General features: G+C 40.3%; 1 protein-coding gene across 1 annotated transcript; it reads right to left on the reverse strand.

Annotated features, from left to right (window-relative positions):
* Positions 1 to 1,642: 1,642 nt before the first annotated feature.
* On the reverse strand, positions 1,643 to 16,096 carry SIK1 (salt inducible kinase 1). Its single transcript, XM_036746679.1, has 13 exons — positions 15,878 to 16,096; positions 14,828 to 14,944; positions 11,288 to 11,351; positions 10,792 to 10,953; positions 10,467 to 10,591; positions 10,181 to 10,304; positions 9,047 to 9,270; positions 8,540 to 8,689; positions 7,858 to 7,980; positions 7,454 to 7,676; positions 6,185 to 6,460; positions 5,141 to 5,372; positions 1,643 to 4,375 (listed from the first exon to the last, which is right to left on the reverse strand). The coding sequence occupies exons 1-13, from the start codon at positions 16,028 to 16,030 to the stop codon at positions 3,991 to 3,993; spliced, it is 2,358 nt and encodes a 785-aa protein (XP_036602574.1). The 5' UTR covers positions 16,031 to 16,096; the 3' UTR covers positions 1,643 to 3,990.
* Between the last annotated feature and the right edge of the window lie 1,976 nt (positions 16,097 to 18,072).

Genomic DNA, 18,072 nt, shown 5'->3' on the forward strand with positions numbered 1-18,072 from the left:
TTCTAAACTCAAAATTCTCATATCTATCCCAACCTCTCTGAGGACCTCCAATCTTGCAAACTGCTTTTCAGACATCCTGAAGTGGATGTCTAGTACACATCTTAAACTCTCCTTAAACCCTCCTATCTTCCCTATTACTGTAGAGGGCAACACCTTCCTCCTAGTCCCTCAGTCTATTAACTAGGAGTCATTATCAAGTCCTATTTCACTCCCTTGACTCTCATGTCCAATCTGTTGCCAAGGCACATCGATTTTGCTTTTGCAACGCATCTCAAATATACCTCCTTCTCTTCTCTGACACTGCTACTACCCTGGTACAGAGTTTCATTATCTCATCTGGACTATTGCAATATCTGGATGGTGGGTCTGCCTGCCTCAAGTCTCTCCCCACTTCAATCCATCCTTCATTCAGCCACTAAAGTGATTTTCCCACAGGTCCAACCTTGTCACTCCTCTACTCAATAAACTCCAATGACCTCCAGGATCAAATACATTCTCTAATAACAATTTAGATTTGAAGATCTTTCCTACCCATTAATAGACCATGTGACCTGTTTACGTCACAGAAAGCCTAAGTCACATGTGGTGGGAGGAGCTTGCAGAGGAGAAGGAAAGTGTGTCACAGAAAGGCAGAGAGGGAGCAGTTACAACAGTTAGAGCCGAGGGAAAGAGCAGATGTGTAATAGCTGTGCTGTAAGTTTGCTTGATGGTGACAAGGCCCCAGCAGGGGGCGGGTTATGGGATGGACGGGTTCTCTGCTGTGATGTTATGGACTTACTGGTTACGAGATCTGGTTATTTGGTGTCTTCTACGTGGAGAGTCTGCTGTATTTTGCGATACAGAACCACATTTTGACAATTATCATCTATATTGTGATTATTGCCTTGCTGATATACATTCAAAGCCCCAAGGCCCCTCCTACCTTTCCTGTCTTCTTACACCTTCCTCCCTGCCACAAAGTCTTTGATCCAGTAACAGTGCCCTTTTTACTGTTCCATGAACAACACTCCCATCCCTAGGCTCTGGGCATTTTCTCTGGCTGTCCCCCATGGTTAGAATGCTCTCCTTCCTTACCTCTACCTACTAACTTCATTGGCTTCATTTAAATCTGAACTAAAATTCCATCTTTTACAGACTTTTACAACCCCTCTTAATTCTAGTACCTTCTCTGTTACATATTTATCCTTTATATAGCTTATTTGTATATATTTGTTTGCATGTCTTAGATTGTTAAGTTCCCAGAGGGGATTTTTTTTACCATTTCTGTATCCCCAGTGCTCAGCAGTGCCTGCCACAGAGTAAGTGCTTAATAAATGTTTACTGATTGACATCCTGTTACCTGCTTGCTGATCTTTCTATTTATTGATGCTACAGGGTGTTTCACCACCTGGATATAGAATGCTATTCATAGATTCCAATTTACATCCAGTTTAAAAGTAGGAGACAGTTGCATAGCTTTTTTTCTTAAAAGAAAAATTCTTATGGAACTAGAGCTATAAGACATTCTAACAGAAGCAGGCATGGAAGGGTTAGACCAAATTAGAGATCTCTTTCATCTCTCATAATCTGTAAATCAACACAGATTAGGAAGAAATCATCTGTAGAACTTCTAAAGAAACACAAGGGGAAAAAAAGTTTAGAATTTTTTCCCCAAATTTTATTTCAATGTTAAATAAAAACACATCAACTAATTATTTTGTTATACATTTCTCATTTTAAGAAATAAAACAATTGATTCAGTCATGGTAAAAAAAAAAACACCATATATATATATATACATAGATATCTTAAACAGATCACATAGTGTCTTTAAATACCCTATTGCATTGCAGTCTGCAGAACACTGTCAAGAAAATCTGCAAAATTCACAGAGACTTATCTATTAGCCAAACAATGTCAAAAAGGTTCTACTGCAATAGGGAAGAAAATACCAGAAATAAAGTGCTCATTGCTTAGAACAGGAAACAAACAACAACAACAAAAAACGATTCTGTAGCCTGTGATCTAGGCATTAGAACAAATTATTTTTTAATCGGTAAATCACTACTTTGTTTCGATTGGTTTGCTACCTCTGCAAAAATGAAGGCAAGCAAAGGTGCTGCCCTGGGGGAGGGGAGGGAACAGAAATGGCTGGCTTCTCTCTTTTCTGTCCCACTCTAAGGACTGATTCACAACCCAGCATGAGACTTTGGTGTTTTCTCTGCTACAAGGCACCAGGTCAATCAGCAAAAGTTAACTCCAGCAGCTTTCCCTCACAGTGAAGCTTTGAGGAGCAGCAGTAAGCTCAAGTAACATGAATACTCAGAACTGTCTAGTAATTAGAGGTAAATCACGGAATGATGGAGATAACAAACAATCTCCTATGCCTATCTTTTTTTCCCTATTACCAATTAATCTGAGCAATCTTTGGCTTTAACATTTTTATTACTTTCATTTAATATCACAGGTTGCAAAAAAGCCAAAATTACAGACACACCCTGTGTTGAGAAAGAGACAGAAATTAAAGCAATAAGATGTAGGCAGCAATTTCTTTTTAAAAATCAAGAAAGCTTTTTTGCCACCTGGCTTATTTGTTGCACATTACCTGCTACTAAAATTCAGTAGTCACCTTTCTGTCTCTTAACACTACGAGGGCTGCCCGGGATGCCTCTCTTTAATAATGAACTGGTGCTAATGTTAGCTTTGTTTACATATCAGGAAAGGAAACACAGACAAACACAAAAACGTAGTACAAAATATAAAAAATAAGTAGTGTATATATGTTTTCTGTCTATATACATACAGTATTTGCTGTGGGTTTTAAGTTTTTTAAAACTGACCAAAAAAGACCTAATTTAATTTACCCAAGAACAAAAAAATAAAGAGATTTATACACCTTAAGGTTGTACTATTTTTTCTAGAATTCTCTTCAAGATAGGTTTTGTTCGGAAAAAACTGAATTCCTTTCCAAAAAGATTTTTATACTATTTTCCTTATGTTTTTGTCAATATAATCATAACCTCAGGTTATTGCACATTTTCCCCAAAATAAGTTGTTCTATTTGAACCCTGATAATGAAATACATAAAACTTAAATTAGCAGCAAAACTAAAATGCAGAGCACTAAGAAATACCTCTCAGGCATATTAAAAAATAACCTCCATGAGTTTTTAAGTGAGAGAAACAGAAACCCTATGTATTATTCCTCAAGTATCATGAAACTCACTTTCCCCCCAAAGAAATGCTTCACAACCCAATTCTGAGCAGAATTCTCTTATCTAAAATAAGAAAAAAAAACCCTCCACAACTTAGATCCTGATCTTAAAGGATATAATAATTCCAGTAACTGTGAAGATTAACTGCTGTTGCACTGTTAAAACTTTTAAAAATATAAAGCAGAAGGTTCACAGTTGTCACCTAAAGCGTACATGTTTTAGGGAATGAGGAATTGTTAATAACTAAGAAAAAAAATTCCTATACAAACACACACACACACACAAATGGTAATGCTTATATCAATGCATCAACCGTTGCATGCCACTGCTTTTAAGAGGTAATAGTTTTCACAAATCCATGATGAATTTTGTGAAAAACAGAAAAATTGGTTCTTTTTTTTTCCGAATGGCCTTCTCCCTTATACATCGACACTACCAGCAGCCTTAGAAGTTTTTCATAACAGCAGAGCAGCATTGTCTGTCAAGTGTAGTACCACTCATTCTCTCGGCCCCAGCTTATCCACCTTTCTTTCCTTCCCCATCAACCCAGAAAATATTCTTCCTTGCATTATTTCTTCTTCAAAAAGTTTTCAGTCTTTCTACATATTCAGTGCAAGAAAAAAAAATTAAAGCGAAAACACGTGATGTATTGCTTTTATCATTTCTACAAAGTTATTGGCTGAGTCTGAAATCTTCTTCACATACTTTAAAATTATTGCTTCAAAGAATCAATCATCCCATGCAATTGGACAATAGAAGTCCCCGAGGGAGGGAAAAAAGAATAAATAACAGGTCTTTCATTGAACTAGGACAAATTTCCTCAGCTGGGTAGAGGTAAGGTCTTCCATTTCACAGTCACCCTGCTGCAAAACTGCTGGATCACAGCTTGGAGACCATATGGCAAAATTTGGCTGTTCGGAGAAAGCAGTGACTGGAGAGGTGTTGCTATTGATGTACAAATGAGTATCTAGTAGCTGGGCTGCTGAAGACACTGGTGAGACACCGGCTTTGAAGAGGTAAGGTTGTGTTACACAGTTCCCCTTTAGTAGCTCTGAAGTCAGAAGAGAATTGGGCATTTGGTAGGTTTCATCACAGGTAGAAATGATATATTGTGCTGAGGGCAGCTGTGGAGGCTGAGGACAGCTCAGAGGGACTGATGTGCTATGTTGTAACTGCAACAATCTAAACAAGTGTAGAAAGGAGAAAGAAGGGAGAAGGAAAAATCACTTGATGGTATTTCCTTAGAAGTTTTCCCTCAATGCTACAAACACAGGTTAAAGATACAAGTTTTTATTTTGTTAATTAAAAATTTTTTTTTTAATTTTTCTTGTGAAGCTGGTGGCTCATTAGTTTAGAATATGCAATACGGTGATTGTCTAACACCTAAGTTATTTTTGACTCTTTCATCCTTTTGAAATTTTTATGCTCTCATAGAAACTCATGAGATGCTACCAAACATGGTGATTTTTATCTACTAGACAGCTGGTGGCACAGGTGATAGAGTAATGAGCCTGGAGTCAGGAGGACTTGAGTTCAAATACAGCTGTGTGACCCTAGGGCAAACTTCTGTTTGCCTCAGTTTCCCAGAGTATAACATGGGAATAATAACAGCACCTAACTCAAAGGGTTGTTTTGAGGACCAAATGAGATGCCTGTAACAGGCTTAGCACATAGTAGGTACTATATAAATGCTTACTGCCTTCTCCTTTCCTACTAGCCTTTCCCCCTCATCTCATTTTATAGGTTCATCTCTATCCATATAATAACAACTTTATAAAGACTATATGCCCCAAATCATAACTTCACTTCCCTTGGGAGAAGGAAGCTGTGTTCCGGAATTATATAAAATAGAGGAATATAGGAGAGAATGGAGCAAGAAGTAAGTTTTTTAAAGACTTCAACGTAAGATTCATACCTAGGAAGTTTGTCTCTGATTTGACATCTTACCTTTGCTGGTGAAGAACATCCTCTAACAGGTTCCCACCTTCCCGGCTTTTTCCTCCACTACTATACAGGCAAGCGTTTGGCTGATAGTGTTGGGGGGAGCTCAGACATCCTCTTGTTGCTCGACCTGATGAGGCTTGACATACCTGTCGGGCCAGCCCATTAATTTTGTTTAGTCCTAGAATTCCTTTTGTCCTAGTATTCTTCCGGAGTTGCTGTCGAAAAGCTTTCAAGCCTAGGGAGGAATAAAACAAAGATATTTTACTATCTTTTGGTTGTAAGTCTTGGTATTTAAGATATCTTAGGCAATTCTTAAACTAAGGGGAAAAAGCCAAGAAGGGGCAGAAAGTGTTTGATGATGAGTACTGTCTCCACTCCTTTTCCCAAATTAATGAAAGAGCTAACATTTAGCAAAGATTTGGACTCTGGCTACAAATCTGGCCCTACTTGAGGCTGGAAGGAGCCCAAGAACCACTAAACATACATTTAAAAGAACACTCATGTCAATAAGAAATAGCAACTTGAAAACAAATAAGGAAATCCAAGCGACATGTTGTGAGTGATACAAAAAAGGCAGGGAAGAGGAATCTAGGAATGCAGAGTCCTGCAACAGCTAGCAAAGAAATAAATATATACTTGATTTCTTATTTTAGGATGCCAGGGTTTTGTTATAACATCTAACCACCCAAACGGCTGGATTTTTTAAAATTCAGTAGGGAAATCAAAATAGATTGAGGTATACTAGTAAACATTCACTGTGCCACGGAATGAGTTCTAGTTATTTTAAGTACATTTCAATTTCAGAATTATGGGAACTGAGGCGGATTGGAGAGGTCAAGGGGTCTATAACTAGAACTACCTTTGAGAGTATTCTTACTGCTTTTACTGCTTTAAGAACCTACATCAATCCATCTAGCTCTTCTTTGTCTTGAAGTTCCCAATCTAGAGAACTGCTACAGTAATACATGAATGAGAAAATGTGTGTAAAGAAGTTTTCTAAGCAAATAGTGAAATCACAAAATCTTTCACTTATTTGGGGGAGCTTACCTTGAGTGAGTGAGGTATCTGAAGCTCTCCTTCCTTCTTGAAAACTGACAGGTAACAGAGCATCTCCTCCTAGACATCCCTCTATCTTCAGGCCTGGAGCATCAGACTGTCCCACAAGGAAAGGAGAGGTCGTTTTGACAGTGGCAGAGTTAGCCATCAGCACTTGGTCATTGAGGCAGCTACTAAGGCCTTCTGACCCATCGCTGGAAGAAGAGGTGAGGCAACTGTCTGAGTTGGTTCCCTCTGCTGGGCTAGTACAAGAAGAAATGACTATACCTAGAGCACAAGGAGAGAACATTGTAAATGGTAGGCTCATTTGGTTGAGGCTTTCAAAAATAGCATTCGATATACTCTGAGGACTTAGTCTACTTGGTAATACAAAGAGGGCAACTCCTGTGCTGTCAACAGCAAAACCATATTCTATTTGATTTTCTGGAGTAGGAGTGAGGAAGAGAGATACTGAGAATAAGAAAAGAGTGCTTCATGACTACGGAATATGAACAAGTGGCCTTCAAAGATTTCCTGTCTTTTATACAAAAGTATTCCAAAGTGCTGACATTCCAAAGTGCTAAGCCAGAGCCATGGCTGTCCCTATCAGATGCTTTTAATCTAAACCATAAAGACTATTCTCAGTCTCTACTGGTCACTCCAAGGCCAAGACATCTTTCCTGAAGCTACTGACTAGGGTGTGAAACCATGACAGCGAGCTCATGCAGTACAAAGTGGGGGTGAGGTGCAGAAAAGGTAAGGGAACAAGTATTAATACAGCGCTTTTACAAGTACTGTCTCATTTAATCCTCACAGCAATCCTGTGAGGTAGGGTTATTATTTTACAATTGAGGAAATTGAGGCAAACAGAGGTTTAGTGACTTGTCACACAGACAATAAATGTCTGAGACCAAATCTGAACTCAGGTCTTCCTGACTCCAGGCCTAGTGCTCTACCTCAATACTCTCCCAAAAACATACATGGAAAAAAAATAAGTCTAATAAGGGATGGGCCAATTTCATGACATTACAGCTACAAAATAATGTGACTCATATGCTCTCCCTTTTTGCCCCCTTAGTGGACTTAAAAAAAAAAAGTCACACACTAAAACCAAATGAAAGGTTCACTGGAAATAAAATGAAGTCCTCTTTTATTTTCTCCACCAGTAATGTAAAAAATAAAATTAAAATTATTCTGTCATCTGGGACCTTCCTTAATTTCTAATATTCCTAGTTCCAAAGAAAAAAAGAAAGGGCCTTTTTTGCCCTTAGGCTGACTCACATGGAGGGGCGCGCTGGCAGAAATGAGTGGTGACCTCAGCAAGGGTATGTCTCCTGCTGGTGTTGCTAGGGAGGTGAATGGGGTTCTGGGCCTTGATTTCCTCTTCAAAGTCTTTATCCTGTCTAACCTCCTCACTAATGGTGGTTTCCAGCAGGCTGTTGGGAGAGATGGAGCAGTTTCGGAACAGACCATTGAAGCTGGGCTCCACAGAGAAGAACAGTGGCTGTAAAAAATTAAATATATAAAAGCCATTCAAAGCCAAGTCTTAGAAAATATTAGTCACCAGAATTAACAAAAGGACATAATTATCTTTTCTAAACCCATTTATAGTTTCTAAGTCGTTTGGTGACAACAACAACAAATGCACAAACTGCCTCACATGAACAGGCCTTGTGAGAACTCACTTGGAGTGGGTTGTTCAAATCAAAATCCATTTCTTCCTGTAACACTGACTGAGTCAAGTTTTGAGGCTGCTGGTACAGCAAAGAGGATCTGAAAGCATCACTAGTGAGGCATTCTTGAGGCATCTACAGGCCAGACACAAAAGGAAAACACTATTAGGTTGGACTCAGAACAATGAGCATCAGTTAGAGAAACAAACGAATGATGCTTCATCTTCCCCATTAACATTTATTATTGGGGTTTCCCCATTTATAACTAGAACAGACTTAAATTGAACCTGACAAGTGGGGAGTCTAAGATGAACTGGCCAATTTGATAATGATTCCAAACAAGCTACCAGGGCAGAGATCCTATGAAATAGGAGAAATCTGGAGCGGCATATCTTGCGGAGAACTTAAGCTCACAGCTTTTGTCATGCTCAGAGCCATACCAGTCAGGGAGCTAAAACTATGTTAAGACAGCAGTGATGAAGAGGAGAATGCTATATAACCTCTGAGCAGAAGAAAAAAGATTAAGTCTTCCCCTTAACAAAATATATTAAGTCTTAACTGATCATCCAGGTTTGTGGTCTAGATCAAAAGTTCTACAACCTTTGGTTCTAAGGATTATATGAGTCAAGACAAAAAGAAATAACTTGGGGAAGAAGAAAACATATTTTAAAAAAAAAGCTTTCTATACTCTCACCTCAAAATTGCTGAAGTCAGAGCTCCTAGACCTTTGCAGTCTTCCAAGCCCTGAGCAGTTAGGTGGCTGAGTGTTCCGATATTCCTTGAGCCGCTCCAGGAGAAGGTAATAGATAGCAGCAAAGTGGTTATAGCTACTATTTTGCAATGACTAGAAGAAAGAATAGAGGAACTTATGATACAGCTACATCAGGCTGGAATACAAAAAAAGTAACAAGTTTGCAAAACCTGAGGAGAATTGTGACTTGTATTTCTTAATCAAGTCAGCTGAACTCTCCTTTTGAGATTATTCATTGGGGTTATTCCTGGTAACTGAGAATATGCTTTAGAATAGTGGACTAGCTTACCCTTAAATGATCATAGTTAGCATTTTAACTTGACCCATGCACTCCTGCTTTTTCTGAAAATGCTGGCTCACTCAAAAAGAATGTGTTGTGTATATTTAATTAGTCACCAGTCAAGCATGCAAAGGGTGCTGAACAGAAGCAGGCCAGGAAGGGAAGCTCACCTCCACTGTTCTCTGCCTGTTGATACCAAGCGTCTGCATAATCCCTAACACCTGTTCATTGTAGTCTCCCAGGTTAGAGCTGTAGTTCTGAATGGAAAAGGACAGAGGTGGATTCTGCTGAAGGAAAGGGTCTGCTTGCATCCACTTGTGGTGCTTTATTTGGGCGATGGTTATTCGTTTGGTAGGGTCCACCACCAGCATACGACGGATTAATGTTTCACAGTCTGATATTGGAAAAAAGAGAAAAGACAGGCAAATTTTAATAAAAAGAGCCATATCAACCAATAACTGATTTGTGTCACTATAGTTGGCATACTAACACAAAGAACAACTATTAAACAGAGGGATCAGTTTAGCAGCCTAGAAACCCTTTAAACTCCAAATAGACTGAAAAAAAAATCTCATTTTGCTATCTCTAGCCAGCACTCACAGGCACGAATCTGCCTGTATAATGGATTCGAAGCACTCTAAAGGATTATAACCATGTTTACATATTCTCAGGTTTTGTTTTTTCACTTGGCATACTTAGCCTTTACCAATATCTGTCAAACATGTCATGCTTTTGAAGAGAGGACTATGCCCCTTAACTGTCCTTGACTCTATATTTCAAGCAACCTTTGAAGATTAAAAAAATTTTTTTAAAGTAACTTGAATCTGTAAAATGTCAGATCAGGTTTTATTATGAATTCCTAATTCCTGGTATTTAAGTTAAACTATAGAGGTCTATAGAGACTATAAAAGGGGAAATTGAGCTAAATGAACTCTAATGATTCTTCCAGCTCTAAATCTATAAATTTTATGATCTAGTTCAACACCTTCATTTTATAGATAAGCAATGCCCTTCTAATTTCCCACCCCTCAAAAAGGCTAGTTTTCTATACTTTAAGAGACCCACAATGCCCAAAGAAATACCATATTTAATAAGAATGGGCACCAAAAATACTTTTTGAGTTTTATTTGCCCATGTTGTTTACTAGTAAGTGCAAACATTCCCTATATACAGATACATGGTTTCATGGACTCAAATACAGATCAAAAAAGACAACCAAGCAGGTATTTCAGGGAACAAATTTTACCTCCAAAATAACTATCACAAGATATCAGAGTTCCTAGATCTTCAAAGATCTTACATACCTTGGGACATGTAGAAAGGAATACGGAATCGGCCCTCCAACACTCTTTGTCTTAAAGTTGGTAAATTGGGCCCATCAAAAGGAAGAGAGCCACAAACAAGGACATATAACACAACACCAAGGCTCTGTTAACAAAAAAGTAACAATACAACACTCTGATCAGTGAATGTCACACTATGCACAGAACCTAACAGTATGGCAATACTGGATAATACACATGTGCGCATACATGCGCGTGCACACACATACACACATGCATGCTCACGTGCATATATACACACACTTACCCAAATGTCAAGATGGGGCCCTTCATACTCCTTCCCTTCAAAAACTTCTGGGGCAGCATATGGAGGACTTCCACACCATGTAGATAAGGGCTCTCCTGACTTGTAGAAATTCCCAAATCCAAAATCTGTGAGAAAAAAAATAAGAATAATATTAAGGCTTAAATGTCAGAGGATATGCATTTTTAGGAAAACCACCCACAGTGCTTAGAAACAAGTATCATATAAATTATATTACGATGTTATCATTTGTTCTCACATTTTTACAACTATACATGCTATTTATCCAAGCTTTTTGTAATATTAAAAAGCATTTAACTCTTCTTACCTGCTAGCTTGATATTCATGCTGGCATCTAAAAGAAGGTTTTCTGTTTTGAGATCCCTGTGAACTATATGATGGCTATGACAGTATTCCACTGCTGAAAGAATCTGCCAGAATTTCTTCCTTGCTTCATTTTCACTCAGATGCCCATTGGAGGTTAAATAATCTAGGGATCAGTAGACAAGATTAAATATACAGATGTAAATTTCTTTGAATTCTTAGTAATGACTTTAACTACTCACCCGAATCTGATATCTCTAATACTGAAATCTTATTTAACTACATGTAATGGCAGAGCTGGCCAATGGGAGTCCCAATCCTTTGGGCATGCTCAGCCTCCTCACACGGGCCTGCGGCAAGCAGGACACTATATGTGCTCAAGAGATGGGAGTCCCACTGGCCGGCCTCTTCCTCCTCCCTTTCCCCTACAAAAGCTTTTCTGCATGAGTTAGATTTTCTTTCTCCCTACCAAAAGTAACCAACCAAAAAAAGAAACTCACCAAACATTTCTCCATTTTTTGCAAATTCAGTGACAATGTAAAGCATATCCTTTGTTTCCATAACCTGAGAAATGCAAAATAAGAGATTAGTTAGCATTACTTGCAACAGCACAATCTACAATAAATTCATTTCTGAAGACAAAGCATATTAATCATATTGTACAAAAATAACAGAAGTGGGCCCATGATTAGTAGATTTTTATCAATGGGAAGATGTTTGCTGCTGTGGATTGTGTTTCTTCTTTTTTAACCAAGAACTGAAGCTTGCCTATATACTGAGTTATTTTCAACTCTTAAATTTTCTAGAAAATAGGTCTAAATTTAGGCTTGTTTCAGTCATTTTATTTATTTTCCAGAAGATGTCACGTATTCTGCACAGAATCACGTTACTTTTGGCCATTCAAAGTACGGGCTGCTGCAATTAATGACTTTCTTTTCTGAAGCTGTTATGACCTGGGCCTGACTCAGGCCAGTCCCCTGATAGGTTAGGTTCAATACGGGAAGAACCGAGACACCTGTAAGTCATTCAACAGTTAACAAAAGGAGACATACTAGCAATAGCAAGACATAGGGACTGAGGGCACCTCAAGTTGATTCAGCTGAGTGAAGCTCCCTTGACTGAGTTGTCCAGTTTTCTATCAGAGTGGGCCTGGCACTATTCGTGGCTGTTTCCGGTTTCAGTTGCCTATACTCAGGCAACTGGGGAGTGAAGACAACAGCCTAGGTCTTTACTGACCTGGGCCAACCAAGTCCTAAGGATGATTTCAATATTTTTTAGGGAAAAACCAGCGTAACTTGTACAGGGACAGGGATTAGAATATTGCTCCTACATAGAAACCTAGCAGGTAACCGGAGATTATCTAGGTTGATATTTACAGCCTAAACAAACTAAATAATGGCTATCAAATACTCCATCCCCATTTGCTTTGCTGACATAATAAACTAAGTCTTTGCCAACAACAGCTTACTGTTTGTGCAAGTGTACTGTTCAATGTGCGTCAATGGCAATAGTAAATGTCAATAATACATCTAAGTCTCCATTTATTGATCTGGAATTGGATTTTTCCTTTTAAAAATTTAGAGGCATCTTTATGCCAGGAGGTGTAATTACGAAATAAGCTTAAAAAAAGATTTTAAAATGGTGGCTTCGAAAAAAATAAAACACAAACATATACTATTGTTACTCTTGGAGGAAAGGAGAGGGAAAATGGAAGGGAAATTTTGTTTTATAAAAAGAGAACAACAATGAAGATCTTGCTTTAAAAAAGATCTAGTGAGAAAATTATCCTTGTGCACAAAGTAGTAAATGTAAAGAAAGAAAAATCTTAAGAAGTGAATCAACACCCTAAAAAAATCTATGTGTAATAAAAAGGACTAAGGAAATGATGCTTTTGTCTTCCCAGTTTACTCATTTAAGGAGAGTGAAAAAGTAAAATAAATAAGGAATAAGAGAAAAAGATACATCAAGTTCAAGAATACTAAAGGGAAAGAGTGAGGCATTTCTGAAATGTTCTGGGCAAAGTGCCAGCTGGTGTTGAAATCAGGATAACAACAACAACAAAAAGTCACTCATGTCATGGAGCTCTATTTCCTATTTCTGAGTCTCAACCAACAGGTAGAGAGAACATGGTGAAGAACAAGGAAAGAAAATTCACTGTAGAAAAATTTTTCATCTAGAAATGCATTAGTTCAATACAATAAACTTGGATAAAGGGGCAGAGGAAAAATAAAGTAAAATCAAAGCATGATTTCTATTCTCTTTCCAGTCCAATGTTTACAAATGTTATGGCCCAACAACTAGAACAACATAAGGTATAGGGTATCCTGGAAAAACTAGTAACACAAATTTAATCAACTTCTGTTACAACAGAAATACCAAGAATGACTCCATGAATTTAAGAAGGCTACTCTTTTTAGAAGTTTCACAGTAGCCTTATTAATGTTCTACTACTGCTATTCATTTTTTTAAGTAGCCTGAATATTTTCCACTGGTGTTATAGAAGTACACTGCATCCAAAATTATATTGCTTTTATAAAAGTTTAAGTGCTATTATATTTTCTAATCCATTTGCTCTTCAGTTTTTCCTAAGGTATTTATTCTATTATCTGTAGGAAGATATGAATATCCCACACAGATGAACAACTACTGCTTTTTCATCTTCTCCAGTCCATGTGGTATTATATAAGGCAGTTAAGAGAAACACACAAATTAAATCAGATATAAAGAATCTCTTGCTGACCAAGGAGTCATATGATTTTTTAAAAACATTCTTTATTGCCAGGACAATTAGAAATTGATATTTTTTTTGTTCTAATGAATATTTATTATTCTGAAGCATCATTTAGGTCTCATTTCAACCAAAAAATGAATGAAATGAAACAACAGATTAGTACATAAAAATGTGAGACATTCTCACCCTGGATATAGTTAAAAATTCATTGCTCTTGGCTAAAATACTTTCAACTATCATGTTGGAATGTTCTTAAAAGGGGAAGACAAATGTTTGCATAATAGCTACAGAAAGGTAAGTTAAAGAAAATGCATTTGTTTTCAAAACTAGAGCAGCAAATTCATCATAATTTACAAAGATAAGTTTCTAGTTTTGTTCTGCATGTCTGTGATATAGATATCCAACTATACAGGATATTCAAATTTGCCTTTCTACACGCACTAAAGAATTACTGTGGCTTAGTGGCTAGAAAGCTGGCCTCAAAGCCAAGAAAACTTGGCTTTTTAAGTCTTACCTTTAACAAATAACCTGAAGATTCCTGTCTATGTTTTAGCCTTAGAAAGTAAAGTGTTTTTCTAATACCACATCTTCGCCCTCACTAATTTGGAAATATGAAATGGTGGGCAAATTTGGTCTTTGATACAAGTGGGGAATAGCTATATCTTAGAAGAACAAATAGATTTTACTCTAGGTCATAAATTGTCATATGTCTAGGTCATAAACAGCTGCATAATTTTTCAGAAAAATATTATGACTACTTTTACTCAGTTCAAAGTGAATGGGGGCAGCTAGGTAGTGAAGTGAGTAGAGCACCAGCCCTGAAGTCAGGAGTACCTGAGTTCAAATCCAGCCTCAGACACCTGACACACTTACTAGCTGTATGACCTTGGGCAAGTCACTTAACTCCAATTGCCCTGCCTTCCCCCTCAAAAACAAACAAAAAAAGTAAAAAGTGGAAAAAGTGAACAACCTCTTTATTGTCACTAAGAACAGTATTTATTTTGTAGAAAACAAAGAGCTGAAAAATATTCCTTTCTTTAAAGGCGGTAGTGTCAAAGAAAGGGGGCCATTAATCTATACATAAGAATCCCTATGGGTGCATATTGACTTAGTAAAATGTAATCTTATCTATGTTTTATTGTATTTTTATTTATTTTGTTGAACATTTCTCAAAGTGTTGTGGTCCCCTCGTTTGACACCTCTGCCTCAAGGGATTTAAGAACTCTTTGCAAGATTAGATCACTGGCAACTACAACCACAACATGCAATTTCGTCTACTATGCATATGTTTTTCAAACTAATTTCTCACCTGATAAAGCTTAATAATATGAGGATGGTTTAAAAGTTTCATTATCTGAACCTCTCGATAAATTTTCTCCAAGTTGCTTGGATCTAATCTTGCTTTATCTATAATTTTTATTGCAACCTGTAGATTTAGGAAGAGAGGGAAAAAAATGTTACTTTGTACATAAAATCCTTGATGGACTGCTGCACAATTTACATAATTCAGTTTTTTCAAGCTGAATTCTAAATCAATACTATACTAAATAATTCACAGTAAGAGAGAAGAAATAGAAAATAATTTTTTAAGTGCTTAAAATATCACAGGTATAAAGTCTTCTGTTTAACGTTTATAGTCATTTAAATCTGGCCCCCTCCCACCTTTCCAGTCTTCTGACACCTTATTCCCCTGGCAGACTTTTCAAGTCAGTGAAGCTGGCCTCCTTGACGTTCCTCACACGAGATATACCCTATCTAGTCTCCAGGCATTTTCAATGGTTGTCCCTCATGCCTGGAATTCTCTCCCTCCTCAGCTTTCCCAATTCCCTGCTAAAATCCCATCTTTTCAAAGAAGTCTTTCCCAAATTCCCTTTAATGCCTTCCCTCTGTTCCATATTGTTCATACATAATTGTTTGCATGTTGTCTCTCTAGCTCCTTGAGAGCACTGAAAACGTGGTTTCTTGCTATTCTCTGTATCCCCCAGCACAGAGCCTATCACATAGAAAGCACTTAAATTCGTGTTCACTGACTGACAGATAAAATTTCCAAAGAATTTAAACAAACCAAAGTAAATGACTCCCCAATAAGTGCTAATTAGTACACTTGAAAGAAGTTTTCAAACACGTAACACTGCATCCATGTCACAATTTGTGTCAAAAAAAAAAAAGGCAAGTCTCCTTGTCAACAAAAGGGGTATGATATTTACACCACCTACCACACAGATTACTGTGAGGAACACTAAAAAGTCTTTTCCTTGGGTTCTTGACTATTTTGAAAGGGAAGAGAAAGAATTTCTTGGAAAGAAGGAGATTAAATGTCTTAGTACATATGAAACCACTGCACAAACTTCAAACCTACCTGGGTTTTGGTGACTCTATGCCTGGCTAGTTTTACCACAGCAAAATTTCCTTTTCCCAAGGTTCTTTCGATATCATAAAATCCAACCCTGAGAGGCCTTTGCTGTGTCTGACTTGAATTGGGGACTGAGGTAAATTCTGACATGATCACCATGGCTTCGACTGTGATTAGAAATATTTAGAGAGCCTTCATAAAATTTTCTTCTGTTATGACCTGCACCTACATGAAGAAAAAGATGGGATAAGAGGTGGATCCGGCACATATATATCCATGAAATTGCAACTCTGTTATCTGGCTCCTCCAATTTACCCACACAGTAAGCTTCCGAACCTGGGTTTTAAATGTTTTCTTTTCAAAACACAGTTAATGAATTCACAGATTCCTTTAACAAAAGACATGAATCTGTCTCAAATAACAGTATCATCTAAGGTTTGTGTTCACCACAGAGAAATACAATGTTTCAAACTCTGTTGCTTTGCTTAAAAAAAAAAAACAACCCTAGGAACATTTCACTGTATAAAATCAACCTCCTGGTTCACCGCCGCCCCTCAACCATCCTCTCCCTCAAGCCCTCGCGGTTTCAGAAGCGAAGATGCTCGGTCAGCCCCGCACAGAACAACAAAGAGGAATCCCAACCTTTAACCGGCATTTCCACATTCCTGGAAGCCTGAAGCCACCCAGGGACAAAACCACCGCACTCGGTCCCCTCCTCACCCCACCCAATTCACTTCTCCATCTGCAGCCTAATCAATCTTGGGGGTGTCTGGGACATGGAAATGCACGTGTGCTTGCGGACGAGCACCCCGAGCTCTGCCTGCAGGCATTCAGCCCAGAGTTAGCATTAAGCCGCCGGGACACGTACACTCTCTCTCATCTGGGGAAGGGAAGCCCCGAACCATTACTCACGGAAACAAAAGGAATTCCCACCGCTGCATCCAGCCCACACAATCCTGGGCACCCCGAGAGAGGATGCAACAAACTTGCACAGCTCGGAGGAAGCTCCCCGCTCCCCGGCTTCCCCCGCCGCAGGCTGGGGCCGGCTTCCGAGGGGTGCCCGGGGGTGGGGGGCCGCGAGACCCTCGCGCCGGCCTCCTTCTCCGCCCGGTTCTGGCTGGGCAGCCCCATCCCAGGCGCACCCGAACCTCGGGACCCCCTCCGACCCCCCCCCCCGGCCGGCTCACCTTAACTCCCTCCTCCTCCTCTTCCTCCAGGGTCTCCCGCGAGTTGGCGGCCCCCCGCACGAGGAGGGGCGAGACCGCAGAAAGCCCACCCAGCGGTCCGGGGGGGAGGTGAGGGGGGCGAGGCCGCCTGGAAGGGCACACCTCCAGTCTGCGGCGGGCGAACGGGCGAGGATAGTGGCCGGGCAGCGGCCGACCGGGCGGCCCGAATCCGGCGAGGTCGCGGCGGGGCGCGGGCGGCGGTGGCACCTCCGTGCGCAAGCCCGGGGTCTCGAGCTCGGGGCGCGGGGCGCTGGGGGGAGGCCCGGCGAGCCGAGAGAAGCGGGGCAGCGGCTGGCGTGGAGAAGAGGAGGGTGTTAGCCGGTCGGCGCTCGAGATCGCCGAGCATGGGGCGGCCGGTCCTGCCGTCCGGGCCGATCCCGACGTGCGAGCTGCCGCTGCAGCCAGTCAGCACTGAGACTCCAGCCCTGCCGGGCTCGCTCACTGCCGCCAACTGACAGCTCCATCCCTCCCCAGAGGGCGACCCCCCGCCCCCGCCCCGCCCCCTCCTACGTCCCCGCTCCTGGGATACTACACAGGGCCACGCCCCCTCACGTTAGTCCTCTCCACCCCGCCCAACTAACGCACTCTCCGCCAAGCGAGCTAGTCCGTCCTCCTGGCAATAGCCTGAGCCAAATTGATACATTCCCATTGACGTCGCTTTGACGCCAGAGCGACGTGCAGCGAAGCGCGAGAGAGAGAGCGCGAGCAAGCGGGGGAGGGGGCGTGGTGAGCAAGCGGGAGGAGAGGAGGAAAAGGTGGGGGGAGGAAGAGAGACAGATCCGTTGCCAAGAGACGGGCTGCTCTGACGCGCGCCCTGAAGGGGACGTCTCCCTGGCGACCGCTGGGCGGTGACGTAAGGAGGGAGCGGGCAGCCCTTCGCCCTCGGCCGCGGAGTCTGGGGTGGCTGCCTCGCCGGCAGCTGTGGTCCTGGTGTTTCATCCTCCGCTCCCAGCCCCTCCTCCCCCCGGCTGGAGG

Source organism: Trichosurus vulpecula, chromosome 2, assembly GCF_011100635.1.
Source record: "Trichosurus vulpecula isolate mTriVul1 chromosome 2, mTriVul1.pri, whole genome shotgun sequence".
In the NCBI taxonomy this organism is placed as follows: Eukaryota; Metazoa; Chordata; class Mammalia; order Diprotodontia; family Phalangeridae; genus Trichosurus; species Trichosurus vulpecula.

Excerpts from the sequence above, each read along its gene's own strand:
- SIK1 (XM_036746679.1), bottom strand. The coding sequence starts at position 16,030 with ATGGTGATCATGTCAGAATTTACCTCAGTCCCCAATTCAAGTCAGACA. Across the intron at positions 14,945-15,877 it reads ATAGAGTCACCAAAACCCAG|GTTGCAATAAAAATTATAGA; the intron begins GTAGGTTTGAAG and ends CTAAATCTACAG. Across the intron at positions 7,677-7,857 it reads ATTTGAACAACCCACTCCAA|CCACTGTTCTTCTCTGTGGA; the intron begins GTGAGTTCTCAC and ends AATTTTTTACAG.